Below are 22,755 nucleotides of genomic sequence, written 5' to 3'. Positions count from 1 at the left end.
AACAGCTCTGATGGAAGAGGTATTGGACAATAAGAGCAATTATGAATGAGAAAAACAACGAAGGTCTCTTGGAACGAGGCCGGTATGAAGAAAAACAGGCTTCAGGATGCAGACTCTTGTTATTGATAGGGTCTGCACAGCTGGTAGTGAGAGAAGAATGTGACTTTGACTTCCTCGTCCCCGACAGCCCTTTGAGGACTAACAAACCGGTCCGTGGGAACCAGTGTCGATACAGCATGCGAATTTTGCAAACACAAGAGACCTCCAAAGATGTAGCCACAAATCGTTTGTGCAAACCAGCCACGACCGGAGTCTGCTACTTGATCACTGCCCCAAAAGATCATACCCTCCATGAGATTGGGGGCGTAGTGGATTTGATAGACGTTCATTCAAAGCATCGATACGATTTATTACTGGAATGTAAAAAATTTGGACCGGTGCGGCGGAGCCGTAGTGTACACAGACGTTGTTGATAAGACAGTCGCACCACCCATGCCACAGAACCTACTCACAGACGGGGATTCCAAAAGTCCACCACCAGATCATTCACCAAAGCGGGCCCTAAAGCCGCCACCAACTCCGCGATGCCGGCTTTCAAAGACCCGCTGGCCCCAACATCCTGACGCTGCCAGGCCACCAAATCGCCTGTCTCAAAGAGCATGCCGGAGCCGTCTATACGCAACTTGAGGTGGTCCATCTGATCGAAGGAACGGATCTCATCCAGAGACATGACACCCGGCATGCCTGTATTGAAGAGGAAAGTATCCACATCGTCGTCGTCGCTCTCGTTCATGGGGGTTTCTCCGGTAAGCTGGCTGCCTCCTATGGCCCTTTCCGCGGTTTCCTTGAAGCCATCATTTCTAGGACTATCCGGCTTCTCTTTGGACAAGCTTAGGTACTGCTTCTTGTCTAGAAGGTCCGTGACTCGTTTGTCCACTAGGTCCCAAGTCAGGGTCTCTGGGTCCAGAATGTACTGCGGTGTGTAGTCCATCTTGTAACGCATTTTGGGACACGTGTGGATATAGAAGCCGGGATACCAGTAACGATAGCCACCTTCGCGTGCCAGGGCGATCTCACGAATAGCGCCTAGCTTTCCCGGAGCATACTTGTGAATGGACTCGTGGTAGAGGAAGTACACGGCGCTGACGCAGTGAGGAAGCAGATCCAAGACGCCGATGGCCACCAATTTACCATCTAATCGGTAGCACTGATGAAAGGAGCCGAGGCGTTTCTCTTTGCCATCGGCCGTCGTAATTGTCTTGCGCTCGACGGGAGACTCGCACAGAAAACGTTGGAAGCCACGCCGGGAAATTTCTCCAGGCTGCTCCTTGTGAACGACGCGCTGATAGTTTTCGTAAACCAGATATTTTTCATCGGTGAAGTCGTCATGCTCCAGTGTGACAGTGAAGACGTGAGCAGGCTCGGGAGGTATGTGCAGCGAGTCGTACTCGGCCTCGTGAACCCTCTCGATCAGATCAAATTCGGAATCCCGCTTCCTCGCCTGCTCACGTGTCAGTGGGTGGAGACGGGCCGCCTCCTTCGTGTAAGCCTCTCCCGTTAGAAACTTGTTGAAGCGGTTGATCGTCTGACGCTGATCCCGGGTGGGCTTGAACTGGGTGGAGTCCAGCCTGAGGGTATAGTGAACACAACACGCATGGAGCTGATCCGGCCGGTAGAGGGTCGTCCCGGAGCGCCTCCAATAGTGGTCCAGCAGGGTCTGGTAGTATTCGGGTGTGAGAGATGTGGCTTTAGCATAGTAGGAGAAGCCTGCAGAGTGATGGTTCATGTCAGTAAACCGCTCGCATTCTGTTTCCTCACTGTGGCCAGCTACATATCACCGTTTGACCAGTCCACGTGCGGCCAACATGATAATGACATGCGGCAACACGCCCTGATGCGGGAGGGGATGGCATTCACGTTTTGACTGACTCTTGCCTTGACGGCCACAATAACCACAGCGGGACGAGTTAGAGTAACCTAGACAAAGAGTCAGTCGAGACGGACATCACGAGACTATAGTTTACCAAGCCATCGTTGCTTTACGAAGGTTGGTGGTGCGAGTACGAAAGCTACGAACGCTCGCTCGTTGCATCTACATAGGACTGAGGTATCCCCTCCTAGCGCATTCGGGCATGTACACCCGAACTACGAGAGTGTGGCAAGGAATATTTGGACATGACCAGTGGAAGATACAAACATGCTCTTCGTCAGGTCTGCCGAGAAGGCGGCCCAAACTTTGAAGACGGAAGGCCGAGTAAAGCATGGGTTTTCAGCCGGGCGCATCCATCGCGTACCCCACCCAACTTGGGCCGACGTCTCGGGATCCGAGATACGGAGGGCCAGTGTGACAAGGGGCTGCAGTAACATCGATCGTCGCAGGAAACGGGCAACTAAGCCAAATGTGCATGTGGCGTGAGGTCGACGGGAGCTTCCCCATAAATGCCACAAGCCAACAGCGGGTGGGCAATGCTGCACGGGGGCAGATGGTTGGAGGAGAGAACAAGACGAACGACTCACCAATTGGGGTTATATAGGACAGTGCATCACCAGGGGTCTGCATGCTTGTGTCGTCCATGAATGTCTGCTGCTACTTGGACGCTTTAAGGCACCAGGGAAGCAGCCGGTCGGCTAGCGCTGTTCAAGTTCGGAATGATGGCTGATGTCCGTTATAAAATGCTCCCAAGGCTGCTTGATGTGCAACGCCTGGCGGAGAGGGGTAGCGCGTGAAGGTCGAGGGATCGCTCGTTGTCGGACGTTGTTGATGAGTTGTCCGATTTGTGTTGCTGCGGAGTCAAGTTGCGAGTGTACTTGTGGACGGAACCCTCACCTCACACACGCTACAATGCTGGGACAAGGAGTGAGAGGTGGACTGGCGGGGCGCTGGAGCTTGAGAAGGAGGGAGGAGGGGCTGGCAAGTCGTCAAACGCGGGCAAAAGGGCGGTTCTTTTTTTCACCTTAACGACGCAGCAGCCGGTTGGGCGTGACCTTCCTTGCATGCCCTGCGCCCAGGGCAGTGAGGCAGGTTGTGATGCGAAACAGATGGGATGCGTGTGAGTCTTGCCTTCAGGAATACCAAGAGGCCTGCTAGTATCGTGGACCGGTCTATATTTGTAGTCTGTAGTGGCCAATCAACATCTAAACATGGCCTTGGAGCTCCCAGGGCGAGGAGGTATGACGACGTTGCTTTTGCCTACGTGCCCGCCTAACCTACCTCAGTTCCTGACCACTGAAAAGGCCCTGCGAGTCCAGATTGCGGCGGCCTGCCTGCCTGCCTGCCTGCCTGCCTGACTGTTGAATGGCCTAGGAGATCTGGGCTGTGCCGCTCTATCTGCTGTCTCTGCTGGTTCGTCACACGACGATGATGGAGGCACGGATATGCAGGAGCTCAGAGCCTAGAGCATGGGGAATGTGAGCTGCCACCGTTACCCCACGGCAGATGATCAGGCTCGCAATCTCGTTGGGTGCCAGGATAGGGCGCCGGCGGCTCTGTCGGATCGGAGAATGACGCGATGAATTAACTGGGAAGTTGATATGCGATAGCGTGGCAGAACGGTACTGCCTGGTCCCATGAGCTGGACGGACTGCCAGTGACAGAGGACTGTCGGGTCGGCCGTGTCCGTTGTTAGCAAGAGGTAGGAGGGACCGACGAAGAGAGAGAGTAAGAGACGCAATATCGAGCTGCACCTTGTGATGAATCCAGCAGGTGGTGAAGTTGACGAGGCTGTACCCTGTTGGACTGCTTCTAGGTGGGTAGGTCGCTGCTGCTCAAGGGGCAGCTCTGTAAGGAAAGAGCAAAACGCTACCTAAGGTTCGGGTGGACAGTGAGAAGCCAAAAGTTGTACGTACCCGTCAGAAGTCCCCCTCGGAAGGGAAGGTCTGCGTGGTAAGCTTGCTCGGCCGCCAGCTGTATTTGTACATCAATTACCTAGGTGAAGCATCCAACCATTCACCGTCGTACTCAATCACTGTGAGATGAGACGGCCGATTGCAGAGAAGGTTATAAATGTAAACCGAAGGGATTGCTAGGTTCAAAGTTGGCTCACGCTGGCATTGTGTGGAAATATGAACCCCCACAAACCAAGCACACCTGGACCAAGACAGCCTGAGTTTTCATCACCAATGAATATAGGTAGTTGGTTGTCGTGCAGTAGCAGTGTCTTACGATGCGGTGTGGGATGCTCCCCCCCCAACGTCTCAAGTCTATGGACCACGATGGATGGTTGGCTGCAGGCCCCGGAACTACGAACCGGAGCAATAGGATCGCTCTTGGAAGAGCCACGATCAAATGGACATTAGCCCTGTACTTCTACACATCTTTGCTGCTTCTGCGCTCGTGGATCATTTGCTAACGTAGGAAAACAGTGAGTGTTGCGCAGCAATGGGCTGGCCATCTTGCATCGACAGTTGCTGCTCGTCGTACCAGTGAGACTCGGTAATTGCTGCCAGTGTCAATATAATTCCATGTTGTCAGTGATGGGCTTTTGTGGTCTGTTGCTTCTGTGGTCTGTTCTGTGCTATTGATAAAATGGCTTCAGAACAGCCCCTAGCCAGCGGTCTCTCGTGATCGGTTCGCAAAACGAAGTCGAGTAATATCCACCGCCACGCTGTTCACACGTCAAATTGTGGCGCTTGAGTTGGCACTTCGTGAACACGTATTGTTTTATGGCGGAAGCCTCGCCGATTCTACAATCATGTCGGCGCTGACGAATGCCGTCCAAACTGACGCTTCGGCATTTGCTTGTTTTAGTTGGAGCGGCACAAATTCGCTTGTATTGGGCACATCTGCCAGAGAGATGCGTGTTTCTTGCGTCGGGGCCAAGACACGACGAGTTCGGTTCAGTGATGTTCCCGGCTCTGCCTACCGAATCAAGCCAGCAGAGAAACGTAGACAGCGCGTTGGGGTCGTGCCAGGTTGTGAACATAGGCGATGGACAGATGGGAGAGCCGTGCGGAGTTGCAGTAGTTTGATCGCCTAGCCTTCGTTTTTCTGGCAGGCCTGAACCTTTTTGGAACGCCGAGAGTGAGCTCAGAGGTAGGCAGGCCAAGTTACGAGCCTTGGACCTGCTCATATAGATACAATTTGGAACGTCCCAGTTCGAAAACCGCTGCTGGGTTCAAGGCTGGCTGCCTCTTGCTATGTGGCGACACGGCTGGGACTGCGAGCGACAATGCTAATGCGAACGAGTTGCACGTTCCAGGGTGGTGTTGAGATCTCCATCCTGGACGAAGTTCGTGGGGGGGGGGGACGGTGGGTGCGACTCAAGCATACGAGAGCAAAGAAGCAACAAAACGTCGAAACGGTAGACAAAGGATATGGGCGGACTAACGGAGAGAGGTAAACTGCAGATCGATGAGTTGTTGCTGACGCTCTGAAGAGGTACTGCGTGTGTACGAATACTTGGGTTCCTATCCGTCGTTCAGCAGGACGGGGACGGACTGGGCTCGAGTCGGCGGTCGCATCACGACAGGTGTAGTACACCCCACCCCTCTAACGCAGCTTTGGGAACATGCCTTGCCGCATGTGCAGTGGGTACCGAGCCTGCAGGGCATGCGGCACATTTGGCATCCAGTGCTTGAGCGTTGAAGCGAGCCGACGACGGACAAGCACTTGATGTCCAAGGAACAGCGGGGACCATCGTGAGAAAGAAAGTACTGGGAAACTGGGCCTAGATTCTGTCCCGTTTCTCGGCATAGACGGCGAAAATGGGAGCTGAACTGGCTGGCTCATCGATCGAGTTGCTGTAAAAGATTGGTGGCAGGGCTCGTCGAAAATTGCCCGGCAAGTCTTGTAGCACCGGGTCATTCGGGCTTCTTCCTCACGACGCTGAATACCTTCCAACCTCAATAGCTTCGGTTGGAGTCTGGTTGCTTGGGCCTGGCGCGTAAAGACGTTGAACAGGCGACGGAAGCAGCTGACTGACGGGGGCAACTTTGCCTGGCCTGTTTTTGTGAGGATGCCAGGGAAAATAGGTATTAGCTAGCCTCCCAACTTGCCCTGCCTTCCAGAGCACCTAGGATGTACGTCCCTGATGTTCCTCCTGGCCGGAAAGGTCAAAGGGGCTGCTCCCCCACTTTCTGCTTTTCTCGTTTCCCGACTCAGAGCCTTGGAGCTGTCCCTGCCCTGAGTCCAATAACCAACAAGGAACTTTTCCATGCATGCATGTCACTTCTCACGCCCGTCCCGTTGCCTTTGCACACCCTGTTTTGTTTTGTTTTGTTTGTCTCCTAACCCCGACTGTGGACTACCATAGTACAGTACTTTGATTTCTGTCGACGATGTTCGTGCCTAAGGTGAACCCACGCCTTGTCTTCGCTCTGCCCACCTGCCCATCCATCCTTCCCACGCGCTGCTGCCACACCTGCCTGCCCACCCACCACAACCTGGCATCATACCCTGGACTTCTTTTTTCCTTCTTTTTTCCCGACCTTCTTCCTCCCCCCTAAAGGCGGGTTTGGTCTGTACGGAGCCTGCTAGCTAGACCACATTCGTAGTCATCCCCTACCTGCTACCTGGGTGCAGTGGCCTGCTTGAGGAACAAGCTCCGTCTTCAAAGGGTTAAGTATATAAATCAACTTTAATTTCCGCTGGAGCCCGTTCCTCCCCCCCATCTGCCTCCTACCTATGGCACGAGACATGCCACGCTCTGGCTTGCACCAGAGCTCCTCTCAACAACTATTACTGCGACGGCTCCAGCAACTTCTGCCCATACGGGCTCTTCCACCTCTTGACTTCTTTCTCCTTCCACGCTGAACCTTTATTGCCCCGTGCCCATTGCGGCCAGGTCGTAAGCCAAGCAACCGTTTTTTATCCTCTCACTACCTACCTACCTAACTACCTAAGTACCTTTGGGTATTTCGTCACGAGCTAGTGCCTCAGTCATATCTACCGCTGTCTTGCTGCTGTCTCGTCCTCATCGTCCTCGCGCAACCACCCTCCGCCAACCATTGCCTCGAAACCCCCAAGGAAGACGGACGACGAGCCTCTCTACTGCCTGGTCTCTTCTCCGTCATTCGACTCCCGCCCGCTTTCCCTTCGCTCGTTGCAGTCATTGAGCAGTTCGGTTGTCAAGGTTAACCCTCTGGCCGGAAACGTGTGACTTCCAGCCCGCCCAGCACTGACTGGTCCCACTCGTTTCTCCAGCGCCGTGGTGAATTCATCCGAGCGGTCCCCCAGTCTCTCTCTTTTTCTCTCTCTTCTTTGCCGCTGCCGCTATCGCTGCCGCACCTACGCTCACACCTTGTGAGGTGTACCCTGGCCAGACCTTAAGAGGAATCTGGAAGCTCCAGCTCTCCCAACCGGTCGCATCCGAAGCTTCAACGCGCCCCAACAACCCAAGATTCACTTCTTGAGGCCGTGGGTTAGAGAAGAAAGAGACCTTCCACCACCAACCGCTTCATTATACAAACGCGACCATGTCGTCGAAAAATATTTGAGCCCGTATCAAACCCCGACGCACACCTCTCCGACTTGACAGCTTTCGACTTGTGAATCAACTGCGAGAGGGGGAAAAAAAAGTTGCCGGACCTACCGCCCACCGCAGCATCTGAGAGCAGCCCACACCACCATCTACCCTCCAACCCCATCCTACAACGAACCCTGCGACAGCCAGGCTGCCAGACATGGCCTCCTCTCACAAGGAGCGGACAATGGAATCGCGCACGGGAAGAAGCAAGCAGCGTAAGTGCGCCAACGGGACAAGAGGCGATGCCCTTTCCACCCTGAGCCTCTCACCCGACCCTGGTGCGCCTGCTCGCAGCGCGGGACCCACTAACACCTTGGTAATGCAGGTTACAACTCCAAAGGCGAGCGCTTGGTTGCTGGTGTTGTCCCCTTGACCAAGGACAAGCGCTACGTCCTCCTCATCCAGTCTACCCGCCGGAAGGGCTGGGTGCTCCCCAAGGGCGGCTGGGAGACGGATGAAGAATGCACCGAGGCGGCGGCACGTGAGGCCTGGGAAGAGGCTGGCATCACCATCCAGATCGACTATGACCTGGGAGACATCGTCGAGACACGTGCGCCGAAGCACTCGAGCAAGGACTCGGCCAAAGCCTTGTATCGCTTCTACGAGGCCACCGTCACCACGCAAGAGGATGACTGGCCCGAGAGACACAAGAGGGAGCGGAAATGGATGACATACGAACAAGCCACAGATGCTCTAGCAGCTCGGCCTGAGCTCCTCGAGGCCTTGACTAGATGCACCATGAAGAAGTCATGATACGCGTCGGGTGCTTTGGCGCCTCGGCTCTCTCATCCCACCTTCCCGCCCTTCATTACGAAAGCGAAAAACGGGTGCATCTTTGCCGCGCGCGGTATCACGAAGAACACTCCCGGCCGCCATCTGCGAGGCCGCACGTCTGCTGCTACGTTTCTTTCTTCACAAACCATCGGCTCCTGACGAAAGCTTCAATTGCCGGATTTTCTTTTCTCTACGAAAGCGCTTTCTTATCAATCCATCGTGGAAAACAAACAAACAATTGCATTATGACTCGGGCGTTGTTGGCTGGCTTGCTATAGATGACGAAGAAAACAAAAAGGGGCCGCCCACGGCTGGGCATGGCTTGGATGCATGGGAGGGTAAACTACACATACGAATTGGCGAAGCGGGAGGCATGATTGCGGCAGGTCGGCATGGGCTCGCCTATGACCGGAATGAATGCACTTCTTGGGACCTGCCGGTTTGATTTGCGGGAACAACAAATGATTCTCGGACCTATAGATAGATACACACACACACCACACACATGACACACAAAGTAGGCTGCGGAGAGCAGCAGTATCGTGACAGAAGCAACACAAAGCTAGAAAGAAGTAAGCATGCTACAGCCCTTCGAGTTCGTGTGACCCAAGCTCGTTTCTCCTGTTACCGTCTCCGCGCGACACAGAATTCTGCACCGACAAAGCCAAAAAAAAAGCCAAAAGGCCAACACATGCGAGTCAGACTGGTGACTGGCTGCCAGTACCCCTCCGCAGCATCGGGGACTGCGACTGCGACTGCCCCGCATGCATCTGAGATCATCAGAATTTTTGACGGCAGGGATTAATTAGTGCCCCGCCTTTCACGTGCCCGCCAGCCGCCGTGTGCCAACCAGCCAGCTGAACCAGCAAATGATCCATGCTCAGGAGTCCAGCTGGGGCCACCCACCCATCTGTTGCTCTGTATTGCTCGGGAAACGCAAAAACCATGCTTCCGACACTGGACTGGGCTTGCCGTCCACCACCGCTCTTTCGTCAGGCCTGAGGTGGGGACAAGGAAGGACCCACGATGATGATGGCTTGATTGAACACACCTGTGACCCATCGTTTCTCCCAAAGAAGCGAGCCCGGTGGACGAGCCAAAGCAAAGTGACGACTGGCAATTTGACTCTGATGATGCTCCCCTGCGCCACTTTATAAGCTATCCGCTGCATCTTCCTTGCCTCACGCTCTCTTGAACGAAACCGATGGACTGGGACAGGTCCGAATGCAATAACTCCAAAATACCAATGCCAACGAGATAATATGGAAAACCTCACCATCTCCGATGCCCCTCCTCAAGGGGGCCAGCCCGTTCTCGGCGGCCGCGCGCCGCCGCCTCAGCAGACCCCTCAGCTGCCGCCTCAGATGTTCACCACTGCGGCGCAGCTGCTGGACATGACCGACAGTATGGGAAAACTACAGCAGCCTTGGCCGCATCGTTGCGCGGTGCGAATAGCGACACAACGCTAACCTCCCCCGCAGAGAAGCTCATGGTCGCGCTCCGCGACGGGCGCAAACTGATAGGCGTCCTCCGCAGTTGGGACCAGTTCGGTATGTACACCATGCATGCACGATACCGCCACCCAGTCATGGGCGCGAGGCAATCTTCTTTCAGTACCAGTATCCGGACGGCTGACCAGGCGCTCTCTAGCAAACCTCGTCCTTCAGGACACCGTCGAGCGCGTCTATGCCTACCCGGACCTAGAGGCCAATCCTCCCCGCGAGGGCGGGATGTTCGCCGACATTAAGCGCGGCATCTTCCTCGTGCGCGGCGAGAACGTGCTCCTTCTAGGCGAGATCGACCTCGACAAGGACGATGACCCGCCACCAGGCTACGAGCCGGCCGACCTCAAGCTCGTGCAGGGCCTGGCGGCCGAGAGGAAGGACAAGGACAAGGCGCGTGACAAGGGACGGATCAAGAAGCTGAGCACGCTGGGCTTCGAGGGCGAGAACATGGGCGAGATCTTGCTCTGATCATTGGCCTCCTAATCCGTCGTGGTTTGCAGCACGCCACACACACACACACACACACACCACCGTACGCCCTTATTATGATGAATCTCTACGCCGAAACTTGACTACTACGCAGATTACTCCGTCGGGCTTCTGTGCCCCTTCTCATTACCTGACAAAAACGAACAGACGCCGAATGAGAGTGTATGTTTTAAACTAGAAGAGGGAAACGGAGCTCCGAGCTGCTGATGCGGAGAGAAAGAAGGCCGGTCTCATCGATCGCGAAGTGATGCAATACACACTGCCTCTCCTTGTCTTTCGACGCCGCGGTGGAAATGGCTGGTTGGATGGTTGAGCAGAATATTGTGAAATGCTCGTCACCCACGGGTCTGGTCGATACGACAGACGCCAGCAGAAGAGGAATTTAACTGTTTATATTGGGCCATTGTCTGACTTGTCTGAGCGTCTCGGCGTGCCATGCTGGCATTCGCTGATTATGTGAAAGCCTTTTAGAGCCGATAGTCTCTCAGTATTACACAGGAAGGCCACAAGTGAGAGAGTGTTAGAGCAGAGAACCATCTAGGTGGGTTGGGAATTGCATCCTAATGGAGGCCGACTTGATGCTGATTCCGGCAACTCTGGTTTGCAAATCACAGTCCAGGGGCGAAGCCTTCCACCACGACATCCCATCCCTCGGGGAAGTGCGGCCCCTCCCCACCATCCCACCCTCCAGCCATCATGGCCATCGCAAGCAGCAGGCTACTCGAGCTCGGGAAGTACGGCGTCGGCACCCTGGCACCGCCAACGGGGTAGCCTGCGTCATCAAACTGGAATGTCGGGTGCAGAAGATACTCAACCGCTCGCTGTGAGTCGCCCAGACGTAGGCTGTTCATCGCGAGCATGGGAAAATCCCAGCCAAACGACTCGTCGAGGTCCCACAGCTCCCAGATGCGCGCGGCCGTGTTCTCGAGTACCGTGCGGTTCAGCGGCGGCCCGGACGCAGGCGGCGGCAGCAGGCCGAAGATCCCTGCCATAGCCGGGTGGTCCTGCACCGTCTTCATGCTGGTCCACATGTCCGGTATGCCCTCGTAGACGGGGTACGTGGCGTTCACCACCGGCAAGGGCGCGAGGTTATCCCGCACGGTTATCCAGGACTTCGGGGCGGGCTTACCGAGGCGGAGTTTCCAGGCAATCGCGACGTCGAGTCCGAAACGCCAGTATGCGAGCTCAAAGGTCGGGTTCACAGTTGCGTTGGGGCTGGTATTCTCCGAGACGGGGTACATTGGCGGGCCAAGGTCGTAGAACCCCGTGGTCTCGTTGCGGAAGGCGTACGAGGACATGAAGTCAGCCGTGGCTGTAAGTACTTCTTCCCACCTTGTCAGGGTTTCTTGGGAAGGTTTGTGACGGTATTCGAGCTCGGCGAAGTACATGGTGTGCGGCTGCTGCCATATCAGAAGAGTGTTGATCTCGCCGGGGGCGTCGGTGGCGGAGGGGTCCGTCATCTTGCCCCAACGGGCGCCAGTGTAGCCTTGCGTCGAGGCACGAACAAGAGATGAGGGGAGGAGGCGGGTATAAGTCTGAGGGAGGGAGCGGGCGAGGAGGTCGTGGTGATTCCAGCGGGCGAACTGCAGGGTGTGCCAAAGGGTCATCTCCATCTTTTCGACTTGTTAGCAGCACGACTCCTTGCGAACAGCGAAAAAGACAGGGCAGGGTCTCACGTGGAACTTGCCAAACCATCCGTTGTTCACGAGCCCGGACTCTGTTGTTTGTCAGTTGTCTACAGCGGTTCGGCACCGAGCCCGTGTTCATGTACCTTGTGGAGGATAGTCCGACGCCGAGTTGACCGCCGCGAGATACTGAGACTGAACCGTTCGCCTGTGGAGCTCCGTCGCCCTGGGATCTGCGGCGCCTGTCATATCGATGAAAGCCCCCTTGGACCAGTAATCAGGCCACCACTCCCGCGACGCTGCAACAACATCTTCGAAGGTGGGCTGCCTCGCCGGTTTGGAGGTTGCAAATGTGGCCGTGAAGCGGAGTGTGTCCGTACTCCTGATGGATAGGACATGTCGGTGGCTCCCGTTAGTCGGCGCCTTAACCGTGCCTTTGCCGCCCGCAACGTCCCACTCGAGCCCCAGGTCATACGCCGCCGTGCTCAGATCATGATGGATATTTGCCCGGTTTTCCCCATCACCACAGGTCGATAGGAACGTCTTGTGCTTGTCCGTCTGATTGAAAGCGCCGACAAAAGGCGCGCCGAACTTGTCGTTGGTTGGGTAGGGGAAATCGAAAAAAATAGATAGCTCGCCAGAAGAGAGCAACTTCGAGTCGACGGACACGGCAACGGTGTCTGAGGCCGGGTCCACCCAAGTTTCGACCTTGACGGTAATGTTATTGTAGGTGAAGCTAGAGCGGACGACGCCCGTCCACATGTCCAGGATCTGATCCCTCTGGTCGAGCATGCCCTCCGTGACGGTTACCTTGCCTTTTTGACCGTCCTCGAATAAAAAGCCAATGTTGCACAGATTGATGCGATGGGGGTTCTCACGAAGCCAGTTGGCGATGTCGTTGTTGGAGGGATTGGCCATGTTGTACTGGACCAGCCGGCCGTGGGTCCACCATTCCGTGCCGTGGTAGTCTGCCGAGTTACGCTGTTAGCACATACTCTCTGGTCTGTAACAGTAACGGCTGCTGACCCTCGATCGAGGTTTGGCCCGGCGTTGTAGGTAGGCTGAAGTTGTGCCAGCCCCAGGTTGACATCGTCGCGAAGGGGCTGAAGGTCTGCAGGCCGGTGATATCGGCGCCAAATGCGAAGTTGCCGTTGCCTACCTGCAGCGGTGTCGTGGGGGAGCTGGCATTACGACGCGGGTTGAAGATCTGTACTATTTTCTTCCGATCTATCCTGGCTTCGACGAGACACCATAGCAGCGGGAGGAGATGTAGGACACGCATGGTTGTTACTCGTGAGTTTGCATACACTGCATGGGACTCGGGGGGGCTCTCAAAAGCAACATGGGGAGGTCACAAGGGGTCTAAGTAGCACCTTTATCCCCTGGTTACGTGCTGGGCCGGAAAACTAATTCTTTGTGGCAGATCTGCAGTGCGGTCATGAATGCGCTGAAAGTCATCACCGGAGGTCATGTGGTGAGAAGAGCTTGCGCCAACAATTCATCAGACTCGGGATGGTCTGCACCGAGGGGACCAGCGGGTTGCAGTGCGAGACGTCGATTTCCTGCTCCGAGACTCTGGCGTGGAGGAACGATGAGGGGAAGGAATAAAGTGAGTGCGGGGATCGCCCTCGTCCCCACTTTGGAATTGAGGCTATTCAAACCCCCGACCGGCAGAAGTCCTCGACAAAATTGAGTTTGGTGGTGGAAAGACCGGCAAGGATGGACAGTCATTGGCCGAGCGAGTAGCACACTGTTGTTGCATGTACCTACCTGTTGTAAAGGTTCTCCTACATATCCGAGTGAATTCCCAACACGGTCTTCGTGACACATGCACCGTCGCTACACCCCCGTTGCTGGAGAAGAATACTACCGTTGTTCCGGACCCTGGGCTCCGTCTATCCAGAACCCCGCCCGGAGTCATCCGGCAGCCCGTCATTGCGGGATACGGAGGGGCACCGTGCGTTTAAGTCCACTTCAGCCACACTTGGGTTGGGGCCGTATGTGGCTCTAATTTCCCACGCCCAGCACCTGCAGCCCAGCAACCGCACCGATTGGGCAAGCGCATAAACACCACCCACCCCATCAACGCAGTAGGGGGGTACCCTTTCACAAGCACCTTGCCTCATGTCACCCAAAACAACCAACAGCGCGCACCGTGGACCCTTTGACCTCTCGATTTGACATTTCCCTCCCCAAACATATCTTCCCAGCCCGCACACATTGGTCACCACCATCCGTCAGTACCTGCCTACCCTTTGACGCCATCAAGTTATTTGGTATGTTCTCAAATACCAATGGCATCTCTCGGCGCCTCCCCTTTGGATTTCAAGTGTTCCATTACCCCGCTAACCGTTGGAATGGGCAGCCATTGACGACAGTATTAAACAACGAACCCCTTTGCGAGCGCGTTTTGATAACAACTGCCGCACACCATGGACAGGGTCGCGGGCCTCACAGTGTCAGTATTACACCCGAGATCACCTACATGATGTCCCTTTTGCAATATCTCAGCGTACGGACGGGTCTGCTGGCAGAAATCCCATCGCTGCCGCCTCCCGTCGTACCGCCAGCAGCGCCCGACCCCCCGTGCAGTTACGAAGGCGGTCTTGTCAGCCGGGACATGACCGTCATCAATCTGTCCGAACTTCAGGTGCCCGAGCCGGTGTTGACAGCTGCTGACGACAACTGCGCCGATGACAGTAACCAGAAGGCGGCTAGGAACCAATTCCGAGCGCGCACCGTCAAGGGAGCCAACAATGGCGTCGCGTTGCGGCAGTATGCCGAGGCGACGCTTGGAGGAGGCAGCCTGCGCAAGGTGGTCAAGCTGCCAGAGGGCGAAGACGAGAACGAGTGGATGGCTGTCAATAGTAAGCCTTTCCAGGTGGGCGGGAGTGTGACTGACGGAACGAAGGGAGAATCGCGACTAACGGAATTCAACCGCAGTGGTCGACTTCTACAATCAGATCAACCTCCTATACGGCGCCATCACCGAGTTCTGCTCGCCACAGTCATGTCCCGAGATGAAGGCAACCGACGAATTCGAATACCTGTGGCAGGACAACGAGAACTATAAGAGACCTACTAAGATGGCCGCTCCGGACTACATCGAACACCTGATGGCCTGGGTGCAGAGGCACATTGACGACGAGCAGATCTTACCGAGCAGAATTGGTGCGCGCTGACTCCTCGTGGTGTAAATGGGAACGATTGCTGACGGGCTGAAACAGGTGTCCCCTTCCCCAAGTCATTCCCGTCGACCGTGCGACAGATCTTCAAGCGTATGTACCGTGTTTACGCTCACGTCTACTGCCACCACTACGCCGTCATCAGAGAGCTCGGCTTGGAACCTCATCTCAACACGAGCTTTAAGCAGTATGTGCTCTTTGTCGACGAGCACAAACTCGCCAGCGGCAAGGACTTCTACGGCCCGCTGAACGATCTCGCCGAGAAGATGATTGAGAGCGACTGAGCTTGACCGCGACCAGCTCTCGAGGTATGATTGCATGCATTGTCTGGGCGTTGGGGCAACACGGATGGCACGCCAGTTGGCGAGGTAATAGGGAAGGTATGATGAACGGCGCGTTGGGCTTTGTCACTTTCGAGCCTAAGGGAATAGGGCAGGGAAGCGGTTACTGTGATATCATTGTAGACTACACATAGGAGGGTTACGGACAATACGACTTTGGCTTGAGAATCGAGGCAGTAATGGCAATCGCTATACCCGTGTCAAGTTGATTGGAGAGTCTTTCGAAGGACATGAATGGAGGCGTTTCATCCCAACCACGACGGCATGCCAGAAAAGAGAAGTCAATTCAAGTGGAGCTTGGACCTGCAGCGCTAGACACCTACATATGGAACAATGTGCTGAGCGCTGACAACAACACCGACGAGCGACCAGCTCCGATTTCCACCGATCCGAACCCTTGGCCCGCTTACCTAAGTTGATGCCTCACATTTGCACCAGCGCCAGCAGCAAAGCCCCAAGGCATCAACATCCTAAATTGCCGAAGTTCAAACCTGAACCTCGAAAACCGAACGCAAGCTATCATCTCTGGCCCTACTCGAATCCAGCCATCCCTCCCTCCGCCCGTCTCCCATCAATTGAACTCCACCACCACCACCCACCAAACCTTCGCCCGACATGTTCTCGAGACAGGCTGTTCGTTCCCTCCGCGCGGCGGCTCCCGCGTCGCGCCTTGTCGCCTCTTCCGCCCGCGCCCCGGCCGTCCGCACCTACGCCGCCGCCGCTTCCTCGGCCTCGTCCGACAACGTCAAGCCCCCCGTCGCCGTCTTTGGCCTTGACGGCACCTACGCTACTGCCCTGGTACGCCCCATTCCCGCTGCAATAGTTCTGGGGTTTCGTTTGGATTCAATTGAGGGAGAACAAGAAGGAACTGCGGGAGATCCGTCAAGAGGGACAAGGAGAATTGCGGACGGGGAAACTAGACGAGCGAGAGAAAAGTGAAAACCGGCAAGACTAACTGCGTCAATCTCAACAGTACACCGCGGCGTCCAAGACCTCCTCGCTCGACCCCACGGCCAAGGCCCTCTCGACCCTCGAGGCCATCTTCGCCAAGGACCCCAAGCTGGCCACTATCCTGGCCGCGCCTACCCTGACCGCCGAGGACAAGGCCGCCATTGTCACCGAGCTCACCAAGCAGGCCGGCGCCGGCTCTCAGGAGACTGTCAAGAACTTCCTCTCTGCTCTTGCCGAGAACAACCGCCTCGGCCTCCTCCCCGGCATCACCCAGAAGTTCGCCGAGATCATGAGCGCCGCCCGCGGCGAGGTCGAGCTCATCGTCACCAGCGCTACGGTATGTTGGAGATCCGAGAAGGGGGCCTGTCCCATCCGATATATCCCTGTGGACGATTCGCCTCCGTGAATTGGACGTGGTGCGGAATTGCCTCATGTATCAGCAGTCGCCTTTGAGCGACCGAGCATGGCAAGAGCTGTCGCGGCATTTTCGGAGAGGGATATATGGCTCAGCGAGCGGACGCTTGAAATGCATTTACTAATATGCTCTCAGCAACTCGACAACAAGACCCTCAACCGCCTCGAGACTGCCATCTCCAAGTCGGCCTACGCCGGCGCTGGGAAGAAGCTCAAGGTCACCAACCAGGTACGCTCACCTTTTGGAGGCGACACATCCAACATCGTTGAAGGCTTCCCTCCGAGAACCCCCTCCCTGGACATGTCCGACTAACACTGTAACTCAGGTCAACCCTGACATCGTCGGAGGCCTCATCGTTGAGGTCGGCGACCGGACCATCGACCTCAGCGTCTCTGGCAAGATCGCCAAGCTCAACAAGCTCCTCACTGACACTCTGTAAAACAAATCATCCTCACCGACACAACCTAGCATGAAAGAACCCGACTAGCCGAATCCTAATCCTCCCACCAAACCTCCCTTTATTTTTTTCTCTTTGTGTGTGTGTGTGTGTCTCTTGTAAACTTGACCAGGGCGGGGTGCGAGGAAAGGGATGTGTGCTGCTGCGGGGGTGCTCCAACGTTTTGTGAGAAAAGGGCCGTCCATCGCGGTCCCCCATCCACAAACCCCGCGGATGCCGCGAAGCGCGAAGCTTGGGAGACGGTCTTTCGGCTCCCCCTCCCAATCGAGAGGGAGAAGGAGTGGGATGGGTTTGTCCAAGTCGTCCCCCTCCCCAAGGGCCGAACTGAGACGATCTGTGCATAGTCTACAATAGAAGCATTCACGGAACTCTTTTAAAACATAAAACTTGCACCACCCCATTCCCTCTCCCTGTCAAGCTCAGGCACTTTTGTTTCCCTTCGCTTGAGGACCTCCCCCATCTTTCTCTAGGAATCAACGCGCAGCACGAGGGCACAGCCGCAACCTCGCAGCGTGAGACGGCCGAGCTGCAAATAGCCCTCATTCCACTTCTAGGCCCGCGGTCCTGTGGACCGCCAGAGAGATGATCTACCAGGCGATGTTTGTTGCAGCGGGCTTCTGTCGGCGAGGCCATGGTTTGATTACCGTTCCAATGAGGAGTTTGTATACACTTAACCCACCCACCCTGCTGCGCGGTCGTGACCTCCTCCTCCTCGCCTAACTGAACGCAAATGCTTTAGCCTCGTGATGGGAATGGAAGCTCGTGTTGTTTCGGTCACGTTTCCTGGACTACCGCTCGACAGACAAGTTCAGGCACGAGTCACACGAGCCACGACATAGCGTCATGCTTTGAACCCCATTCTACGTATATTAAATCTGGGCGAGTCTACCTTTGCAGTCTAACAGTCCTGTATATGGCTCTATGTGCACTAGTGGAAGGTTTTTATCATTCAAACGCAAGGAAAACAACCCATGAATACCCTCTAGCACCACTGATTGACGTCCGCCAGGCCGTCCGCTTTGGAACAAGAGCATCAGCCTTCCCCCAGTCCGACACTGTATTTGACCATTACTGTAACGAAAATCTAGGCACCAGCCTCATACTCGTTGTCTTGCCCGTTCACATGCTCCTTATCTTCCTTGAAACGCTCGAGCTGGTCCGAGATGTATCGGTGCATGTGTGCGTCTGCATCCGACTTCTCCCTCATTCGCTGGCGAAGCTTCTCAGGATCATCCAACGTGGCCGAGTTACTAAGCGAGTCATCGCCATTGGTTTCATCAAAGTCGCTCCTCGCACCAATGGACCTTGCTGTAGAAGATCTCCGCATCCGAGGCTTGCCACCGGGGCCCGGGGTCATAGAGCCGCGACGTTCAGTGCCGCGAGCAAAGATGTCATCAAAGTAGTGCGACATTCCCGCCGAGGGAGTACGGGGTGTGTGAGGAAGACGACAGTTGATACTGAAAAAATCATTAGCAAGAGTCTTGGTAGATTGCAGCAGGTGAGGGAAGTCCTACCCGGTATCGTGGATCATTCGTGCCATCAGACCGGTCCAACCACACTGATGCGTAGCGCCAAGTCCGCGACCGCTGTCGCCGTCGAAAAACTCGTAGAACCAGAGGTAGTCCTTCCAGTAGGGGTCGAAGTCGAGCAGGTCATTGCCGGCGTTGATGCTGCGGCGGCCCTCGTCGTTGCGTGTCATCAGATGCTGCAGACGGTGCTGAATCTCCTCGGAAACGTGGCCCAGATGCATGTAATCGCCGCTTCCGGTGGGACACTCAACCTGGAACTCGTGACCGTAAAAGAGGAAGAACCTTTGAAGAGACTCGACCAGGAGGAAGTTGACACACAGCCAGATGGGGCCTCGCCAGTTGCTGTTGCCGCCAAACAGGCCGCTGTCGGAATCGCCAGGGACATAGCCGACAGAGAACGTCTGCCCGTTGACCTCCATCGAAAACGGGTTCTCCTTGTGATACTTGGACAAGGACCGAATACCATGCTCGCTGAAGAACTCCTCCTCGTCAAGCATGCGATAGAGAATCTTCTCCAGTCTGTCTTTGCTGACGATCGACAGCAGGATTCTGTTGCCCTTGCCACGCTTGGCGATGCTGGCCATGTTCCTCTCCGCCAAGTCACAGCGGTTCTCCATAAACCAGTCAACCCGCTTCTTGAACGACGGCAGCTTGTTAATTAGCTCAGGCTCAAGGGTAAGTGTTGCGTAGAGCGGAATCAAGCCGACGAGCGACCGGACCGGAAGCTGTTGAATCCAAGGACCTCCCCACGAGATGGCATCGTAGTAAAAGCCATCCTCATCGTTCCACAGAGACTTCTCGTCCTTCTGGCCTGTCCTGAAGGTCATGGCGTCGCTGATGAAGATGAAGTGCTCGAAGAACTTGGACGCGATGTCCTCGTACGTCCGTCGGTGCTTCGCGAGTTCAAGCGCAATGTTGAGCATGCTGAGGCAGTAGAAGGCCATCCAGCCAGTGCTGTCAGCCTGCTCTAAAGAGCCACCGGTAGGAAGAGGCTCAGAGCGGTTGAAGAGGCCAATGTTGTCGAGACCGAGAAATCCTCCCTCGAACACGTTCTTGCCCTCGGCGTCTTTGCGGTTAACCCACCAAGTGAAGTTCAGCAGCAGCTTCTGGAACACTCTCTCGAGGAAGTCAAGATCCTGGCGTCCGTAAAGCTTGCGCTCAATCTTGAAGACGCGAAACGTGGCCCAAGCGTGCACAGGTGGGTTCACGTCACCAAAGTTCCATTCGTATCTAACAGAAAGTCAGCGCCCGCTTCTCCATGTTGCCCGGAAGATTTTGGGGGGTTCACTCACGCTGGCAACTGGCCGTTGGGGTGGCAGTACCACTCTCTTGTGAAGAGATCGAGCTGCTTCTTCGCAAAGTCCGGGTCCATCATTGCAAGTGTGATGCAGTGGAACGCACTGTCCCACGCGGCGAAGAAGGGGTACTCCCAGGAATCGGGCATGGACAGGATGTCATCGCAGTGCATGTGCTTCCACTGGGAGTTGCGAATGTCCTTTCGACTAGGGGGCGGAGGCGGCTGCGTTGGGTCGCCATTCGCCCACTGGTCCCAGATAAAGAGGTAGTGCTGCTTCGTCCACATCATGCCGGAGAAGGCCTGGCGCTGGATATTGCGGAGGTCGTCAGCCATGGGAAGAGGGCTGAGACGGTAGTAGAAGTCGTCGGCTTCGGCAATTCTGAGGTCGATCAGGTCATCGAATTCGCCTTCGTCAAAGTAGGTCTGGTTCTTCTTGGAAAAGCGGAAACGGACAACGGCGCACTCGCCGGGAGGGACACCGCCATCTTCGTTGAAGTTGAACCAGGCGGCGCACTTGGTGCCCTTCTGCTCGGGGTTGACAGCGCCCTTCTCGCCCTCGCAGATGTGGCGGTGGAAGGCATCCTTGACGTAGGGAGTCTTGTTCTTCTGCTCGTACAACAGCTCGTAGTTGGTGTCGTTGTCAGTGAAGAGCATCTTGGGGATAACGTCCTCGCCGCTGGAACCGACGCCGGGCGAGGGCGACATAAGGAAGTACCGGTCTCCAAGTGAGTGGTGCTTGGACTTGGCCAGGCCTTCAGAGACGCTCTCAATGGATGGCTTCTTGTCCTCGGATTCGCGGCCCCAGGCCCACGTGTTGCGGAACCACATGTGCGGCACGATATGGAGCGGTGCCGGATCGGGGCCTCTGTTCCAGGCGGTGACCCGGAATAGGATCTCCTCGGGGTCGTCCGTCTCCTTTGCCGTCTCGATAAAAATATCCCAGTAGCGGTCTTCTTCAAAGATGCCTGTGTCAACAATCTGGTACTCCTTGTCCTCCTTGCCTCTCCTTGCGTTTTCGTCCAGGAGGTCCTTGTAGGGGAACTTCTTTTGCGGGTATTTGTACAGGAACTTCATGTAGGAGTGCTGTGCGCAATCCGTCAGTACGAGCCATCCGAGGCCGGCCATTGCGAGCTTACCGTCTATAGTGTCTTGTTAGCAATCGGACAGCAGATGTAAATGCGAGTTGAAGCTACTTACGGGTGTGTTGTCGACGTGGAAGTGGGCTTCCTTGATACTCTCGCCGTGGTTGCCCTGCGGGTTCGAAAGACCAAACAATCTTTCCTTAAGGAAGTCACTTTTCGCATCGTCAGCAGTTGACACACGACCAGGACTTGAAATTTGGCAGCGCGGGCCGGCTCACTCTTCCTCGTTCCAGAACGCAAAGCCAAGGTTCTGGAGGCCATGGGTGTCAGAAACGCCTGCAATTCCATCCTCACCCCATCTGTAGGCTCGGGATCGTGCGTCGTCGTGGGTAAAGTCTGGGGCTTCCTGTCAGCGGGTTGCAATTGGGGCCCTTCGTGGAGAATGGCGGGGGATCCTTACGACTCCACGCGTCTCCGTCGGGACTGTAGTCCTCTCGCACTGCGACACAGGTCTGATTAGATGGCGTTCGTTACGAGGTCGCGGTTGCAGCAGCGTAGCCGCAGCAGAGCTGCTACTCACCGGTGGCCCATTGGCGCTCAGCGACATAGGGACCCCATTTCTTCCAGTACTTCTCGCGTTTCCTGTCTTCCCTAAGGCGCTTCTCCTCCTCGGTGAGGTATTCGTGACCGTCAAAGACAACCATGATGGTGTTGGTGACGGCAGCTGCGACGGCACGGGTGGTCGAGATGGCACGCTGCGGAGAGCACAGGAGAGGTGACTGGCGGCAGCACGACCGTCACGACAAGCGCAACAAGTGAAGAAGAATTTGAGGGGGTTGCGAAGAGAGGTTTGTGGGCTGTGCCGATAAGAGAGGGCGAAGGTTCTGCTCCGTAACCAGTTGCGGGATCGGGACGGAGGTGACCTTTAGTAAGAACCACACACCCCAGCAATGCTACTGAAAACAGCTCGGCAGGGCACGTCACGTATCACGATGTCTTCCAGGCGGTCAGCTTCACACCTGTGACGTTGAGCTAGCAGCTCAGCAGTGGAGGAAGTCGGCGACGCGGAATGCAAGGTGGCGTAAGAAGGTCAAGTCAGTAGGCGGTTGGTTGTATTTGGAGAGAGGAGAGAGAGCGAGAAAGAGAGAGAGAGAGAGAGAGAAAGAAAAGAAAAGTCACAGAGGAAGAAGCATGCGGCTGCTACCAATGTGCCTCACTGTGCGATGAGCAAAAGAAACCCAGCTACTGGGAAGGACGGGCGACGACGGGAGCTCTGGTCCGCAAATGGAATGGCGGCGCCAGCTGAAGACAGTAAGTAATAGGTAGGTAGGTACCTGGCAGCAGCAAGCGCTAGCGGCCAACCAAGGAAAAAGGTAGGCAGATAGGTAGGTAGATGGATGCATAGCTGATAGGAAGAGTACCTCTCCTCTCTTAGGGGGGAAGAAGCTGTGCGGAGTCTGCGGGGGCAACAATAGCAGGTTGTTTGGCTTCTGTAAGCTGCAACACGAGTAAGAGCAGGTTGCAGCAGCACGCAGTGGCATGCAAGCACGTCGTAGAAGCCATGATTGTTAAGGGGGCGACCGCGGGGCATCCGAGCTATGCCATTCTGTTTTTGCCCATATGGCATTCCCGAGTATTTCTT

General features: G+C 55.7%; 7 protein-coding genes across 7 annotated transcripts; 4 read left to right on the top strand and 3 right to left on the bottom strand.

Annotated features, from left to right (window-relative positions):
• Window positions 1-387: 387 nt before the first annotated feature.
• On the bottom strand, window positions 388-3,055 carry CDEST_06442 (Putative N-end aminoacyl transferase, N-end rule aminoacyl transferase, acyl-CoA N-acyltransferase). The gene is made up of 3 exons (XM_062922601.1): window positions 2,518-3,055; window positions 1,930-1,977; window positions 388-1,767 (listed from the first exon to the last, which is right to left on the bottom strand). The coding sequence occupies exons 1-3, from the start codon at window positions 2,573-2,575 to the stop codon at window positions 509-511; spliced, it is 1,365 nt and encodes a 454-aa protein (XP_062778652.1). The 5' UTR covers window positions 2,576-3,055; the 3' UTR covers window positions 388-508.
• Window positions 3,056-6,424: 3,369 nt separating this feature from the next.
• Window positions 6,425-8,826, top strand: CDEST_06441 (Putative NUDIX hydrolase domain-containing protein). Its single transcript, XM_062922600.1, has 2 exons — window positions 6,425-7,678; window positions 7,789-8,826. Exons 1-2 carry the CDS (start codon window positions 7,621-7,623, stop codon window positions 8,214-8,216), a joined length of 486 nt encoding a protein of 161 aa, XP_062778651.1. The 5' UTR covers window positions 6,425-7,620; the 3' UTR covers window positions 8,217-8,826.
• Window positions 8,827-9,273: 447 nt separating this feature from the next.
• On the top strand, window positions 9,274-10,628 carry CDEST_06440 (Putative U6 snRNA-associated Sm-like protein Lsm1/8). Its single transcript, XM_062922599.1, has 3 exons — window positions 9,274-9,641; window positions 9,719-9,787; window positions 9,888-10,628. The coding sequence occupies exons 1-3, from the start codon at window positions 9,500-9,502 to the stop codon at window positions 10,208-10,210; spliced, it is 534 nt and encodes a 177-aa protein (XP_062778650.1). The 5' UTR covers window positions 9,274-9,499; the 3' UTR covers window positions 10,211-10,628.
• Window positions 10,629-10,839: 211 nt separating this feature from the next.
• Window positions 10,840-13,138, bottom strand: CDEST_06439 (Putative six-hairpin glycosidase superfamily; the record flags this gene model as incomplete). Its single annotated transcript, XM_062922598.1, has 4 exons — window positions 10,840-11,844; window positions 11,908-11,948; window positions 12,003-12,824; window positions 12,883-13,138. 4 exons carry the CDS (start codon window positions 13,136-13,138, stop codon window positions 10,840-10,842), a joined length of 2,124 nt encoding a protein of 707 aa, XP_062778649.1.
• A 1,203-nt stretch (window positions 13,139-14,341) lies between these two features.
• On the top strand, window positions 14,342-15,325 carry CDEST_06438 (Putative MOB kinase activator family; the record flags this gene model as incomplete). The annotated part of the gene is made up of 3 exons (XM_062922597.1): window positions 14,342-14,723; window positions 14,800-15,027; window positions 15,084-15,325. 3 exons carry the CDS (start codon window positions 14,342-14,344, stop codon window positions 15,323-15,325), a joined length of 852 nt encoding a protein of 283 aa, XP_062778648.1.
• A 554-nt stretch (window positions 15,326-15,879) lies between these two features.
• CDEST_06437 (Putative ATPase, OSCP/delta subunit, F1F0 ATP synthase OSCP/delta subunit domain superfamily) lies at window positions 15,880-17,654 on the top strand. The gene is made up of 4 exons (XM_062922596.1): window positions 15,880-16,180; window positions 16,356-16,670; window positions 16,884-16,976; window positions 17,074-17,654. The coding sequence occupies exons 1-4, from the start codon at window positions 15,998-16,000 to the stop codon at window positions 17,185-17,187; spliced, it is 705 nt and encodes a 234-aa protein (XP_062778647.1). The 5' UTR covers window positions 15,880-15,997; the 3' UTR covers window positions 17,188-17,654.
• A 398-nt stretch (window positions 17,655-18,052) lies between these two features.
• CDEST_06436 (Putative glycoside hydrolase family 63, six-hairpin glycosidase superfamily) lies at window positions 18,053-22,549 on the bottom strand. Its single transcript, XM_062922595.1, has 7 exons — window positions 21,694-22,549; window positions 21,574-21,612; window positions 21,392-21,509; window positions 21,229-21,325; window positions 20,027-21,114; window positions 18,720-19,964; window positions 18,053-18,662 (listed from the first exon to the last, which is right to left on the bottom strand). Exons 1-7 carry the CDS (start codon window positions 21,815-21,817, stop codon window positions 18,290-18,292), a joined length of 3,084 nt encoding a protein of 1,027 aa, XP_062778646.1. The 5' UTR covers window positions 21,818-22,549; the 3' UTR covers window positions 18,053-18,289.
• Between the last annotated feature and the right edge of the window lie 206 nt (window positions 22,550-22,755).

The sequence above is a fragment of the Colletotrichum destructivum genome, chromosome 4 (assembly GCF_034447905.1).
Source record: "Colletotrichum destructivum chromosome 4, complete sequence".
NCBI classification, from domain to species: domain Eukaryota; kingdom Fungi; phylum Ascomycota; class Sordariomycetes; order Glomerellales; family Glomerellaceae; genus Colletotrichum; species Colletotrichum destructivum.
This window is presented reverse-complemented; position numbering and strand designations above follow the sequence as displayed.

Excerpts from the sequence above, each read along its gene's own strand:
- CDEST_06436 (XM_062922595.1), bottom strand. The coding sequence starts at position 21,817 with ATGGTTGTCTTTGACGGTCACGAATACCTCACCGAGGAGGAGAAGCGC. Across the intron at positions 21,510-21,573 it reads CGACGGAGACGCGTGGAGTC|ACTTTACCCACGACGACGCA; the intron begins GTAAGGATCCCC and ends AGGAAGCCCCAG. Across the intron at positions 19,965-20,026 it reads CCCAACGGCCAGTTGCCAGC|ATACGAATGGAACTTTGGTG; the intron begins GTGAGTGAACCC and ends ACTTTCTGTTAG.
- CDEST_06440 (XM_062922599.1), top strand. The coding sequence starts at position 9,500 with ATGGAAAACCTCACCATCTCCGATGCCCCTCCTCAAGGGGGCCAGCCC. Across the intron at positions 9,642-9,718 it reads GCTGCTGGACATGACCGACA|AGAAGCTCATGGTCGCGCTC; the intron begins GTATGGGAAAAC and ends CCTCCCCCGCAG. Across the intron at positions 9,788-9,887 it reads CCGCAGTTGGGACCAGTTCG|CAAACCTCGTCCTTCAGGAC; the intron begins GTATGTACACCA and ends GGCGCTCTCTAG.
- CDEST_06441 (XM_062922600.1), top strand. The coding sequence starts at position 7,621 with ATGGCCTCCTCTCACAAGGAGCGGACAATGGAATCGCGCACGGGAAGA. Across the intron at positions 7,679-7,788 it reads CACGGGAAGAAGCAAGCAGC|GTTACAACTCCAAAGGCGAG; the intron begins GTAAGTGCGCCA and ends TTGGTAATGCAG.
- CDEST_06437 (XM_062922596.1), top strand. The coding sequence starts at position 15,998 with ATGTTCTCGAGACAGGCTGTTCGTTCCCTCCGCGCGGCGGCTCCCGCG. Across the intron at positions 16,181-16,355 it reads GCACCTACGCTACTGCCCTG|TACACCGCGGCGTCCAAGAC; the intron begins GTACGCCCCATT and ends CAATCTCAACAG. Across the intron at positions 16,671-16,883 it reads TCATCGTCACCAGCGCTACG|CAACTCGACAACAAGACCCT; the intron begins GTATGTTGGAGA and ends ATATGCTCTCAG.
- CDEST_06442 (XM_062922601.1), bottom strand. The coding sequence starts at position 2,575 with ATGGACGACACAAGCATGCAGACCCCTGGTGATGCACTGTCCTATATA. Across the intron at positions 1,978-2,517 it reads GTCCTATATAACCCCAATTG|GTTACTCTAACTCGTCCCGC; the intron begins GTGAGTCGTTCG and ends CTCTTTGTCTAG. Across the intron at positions 1,768-1,929 it reads TTGTGGCCGTCAAGGCAAGA|GCTTCTCCTACTATGCTAAA; the intron begins GTCAGTCAAAAC and ends ATCACTCTGCAG.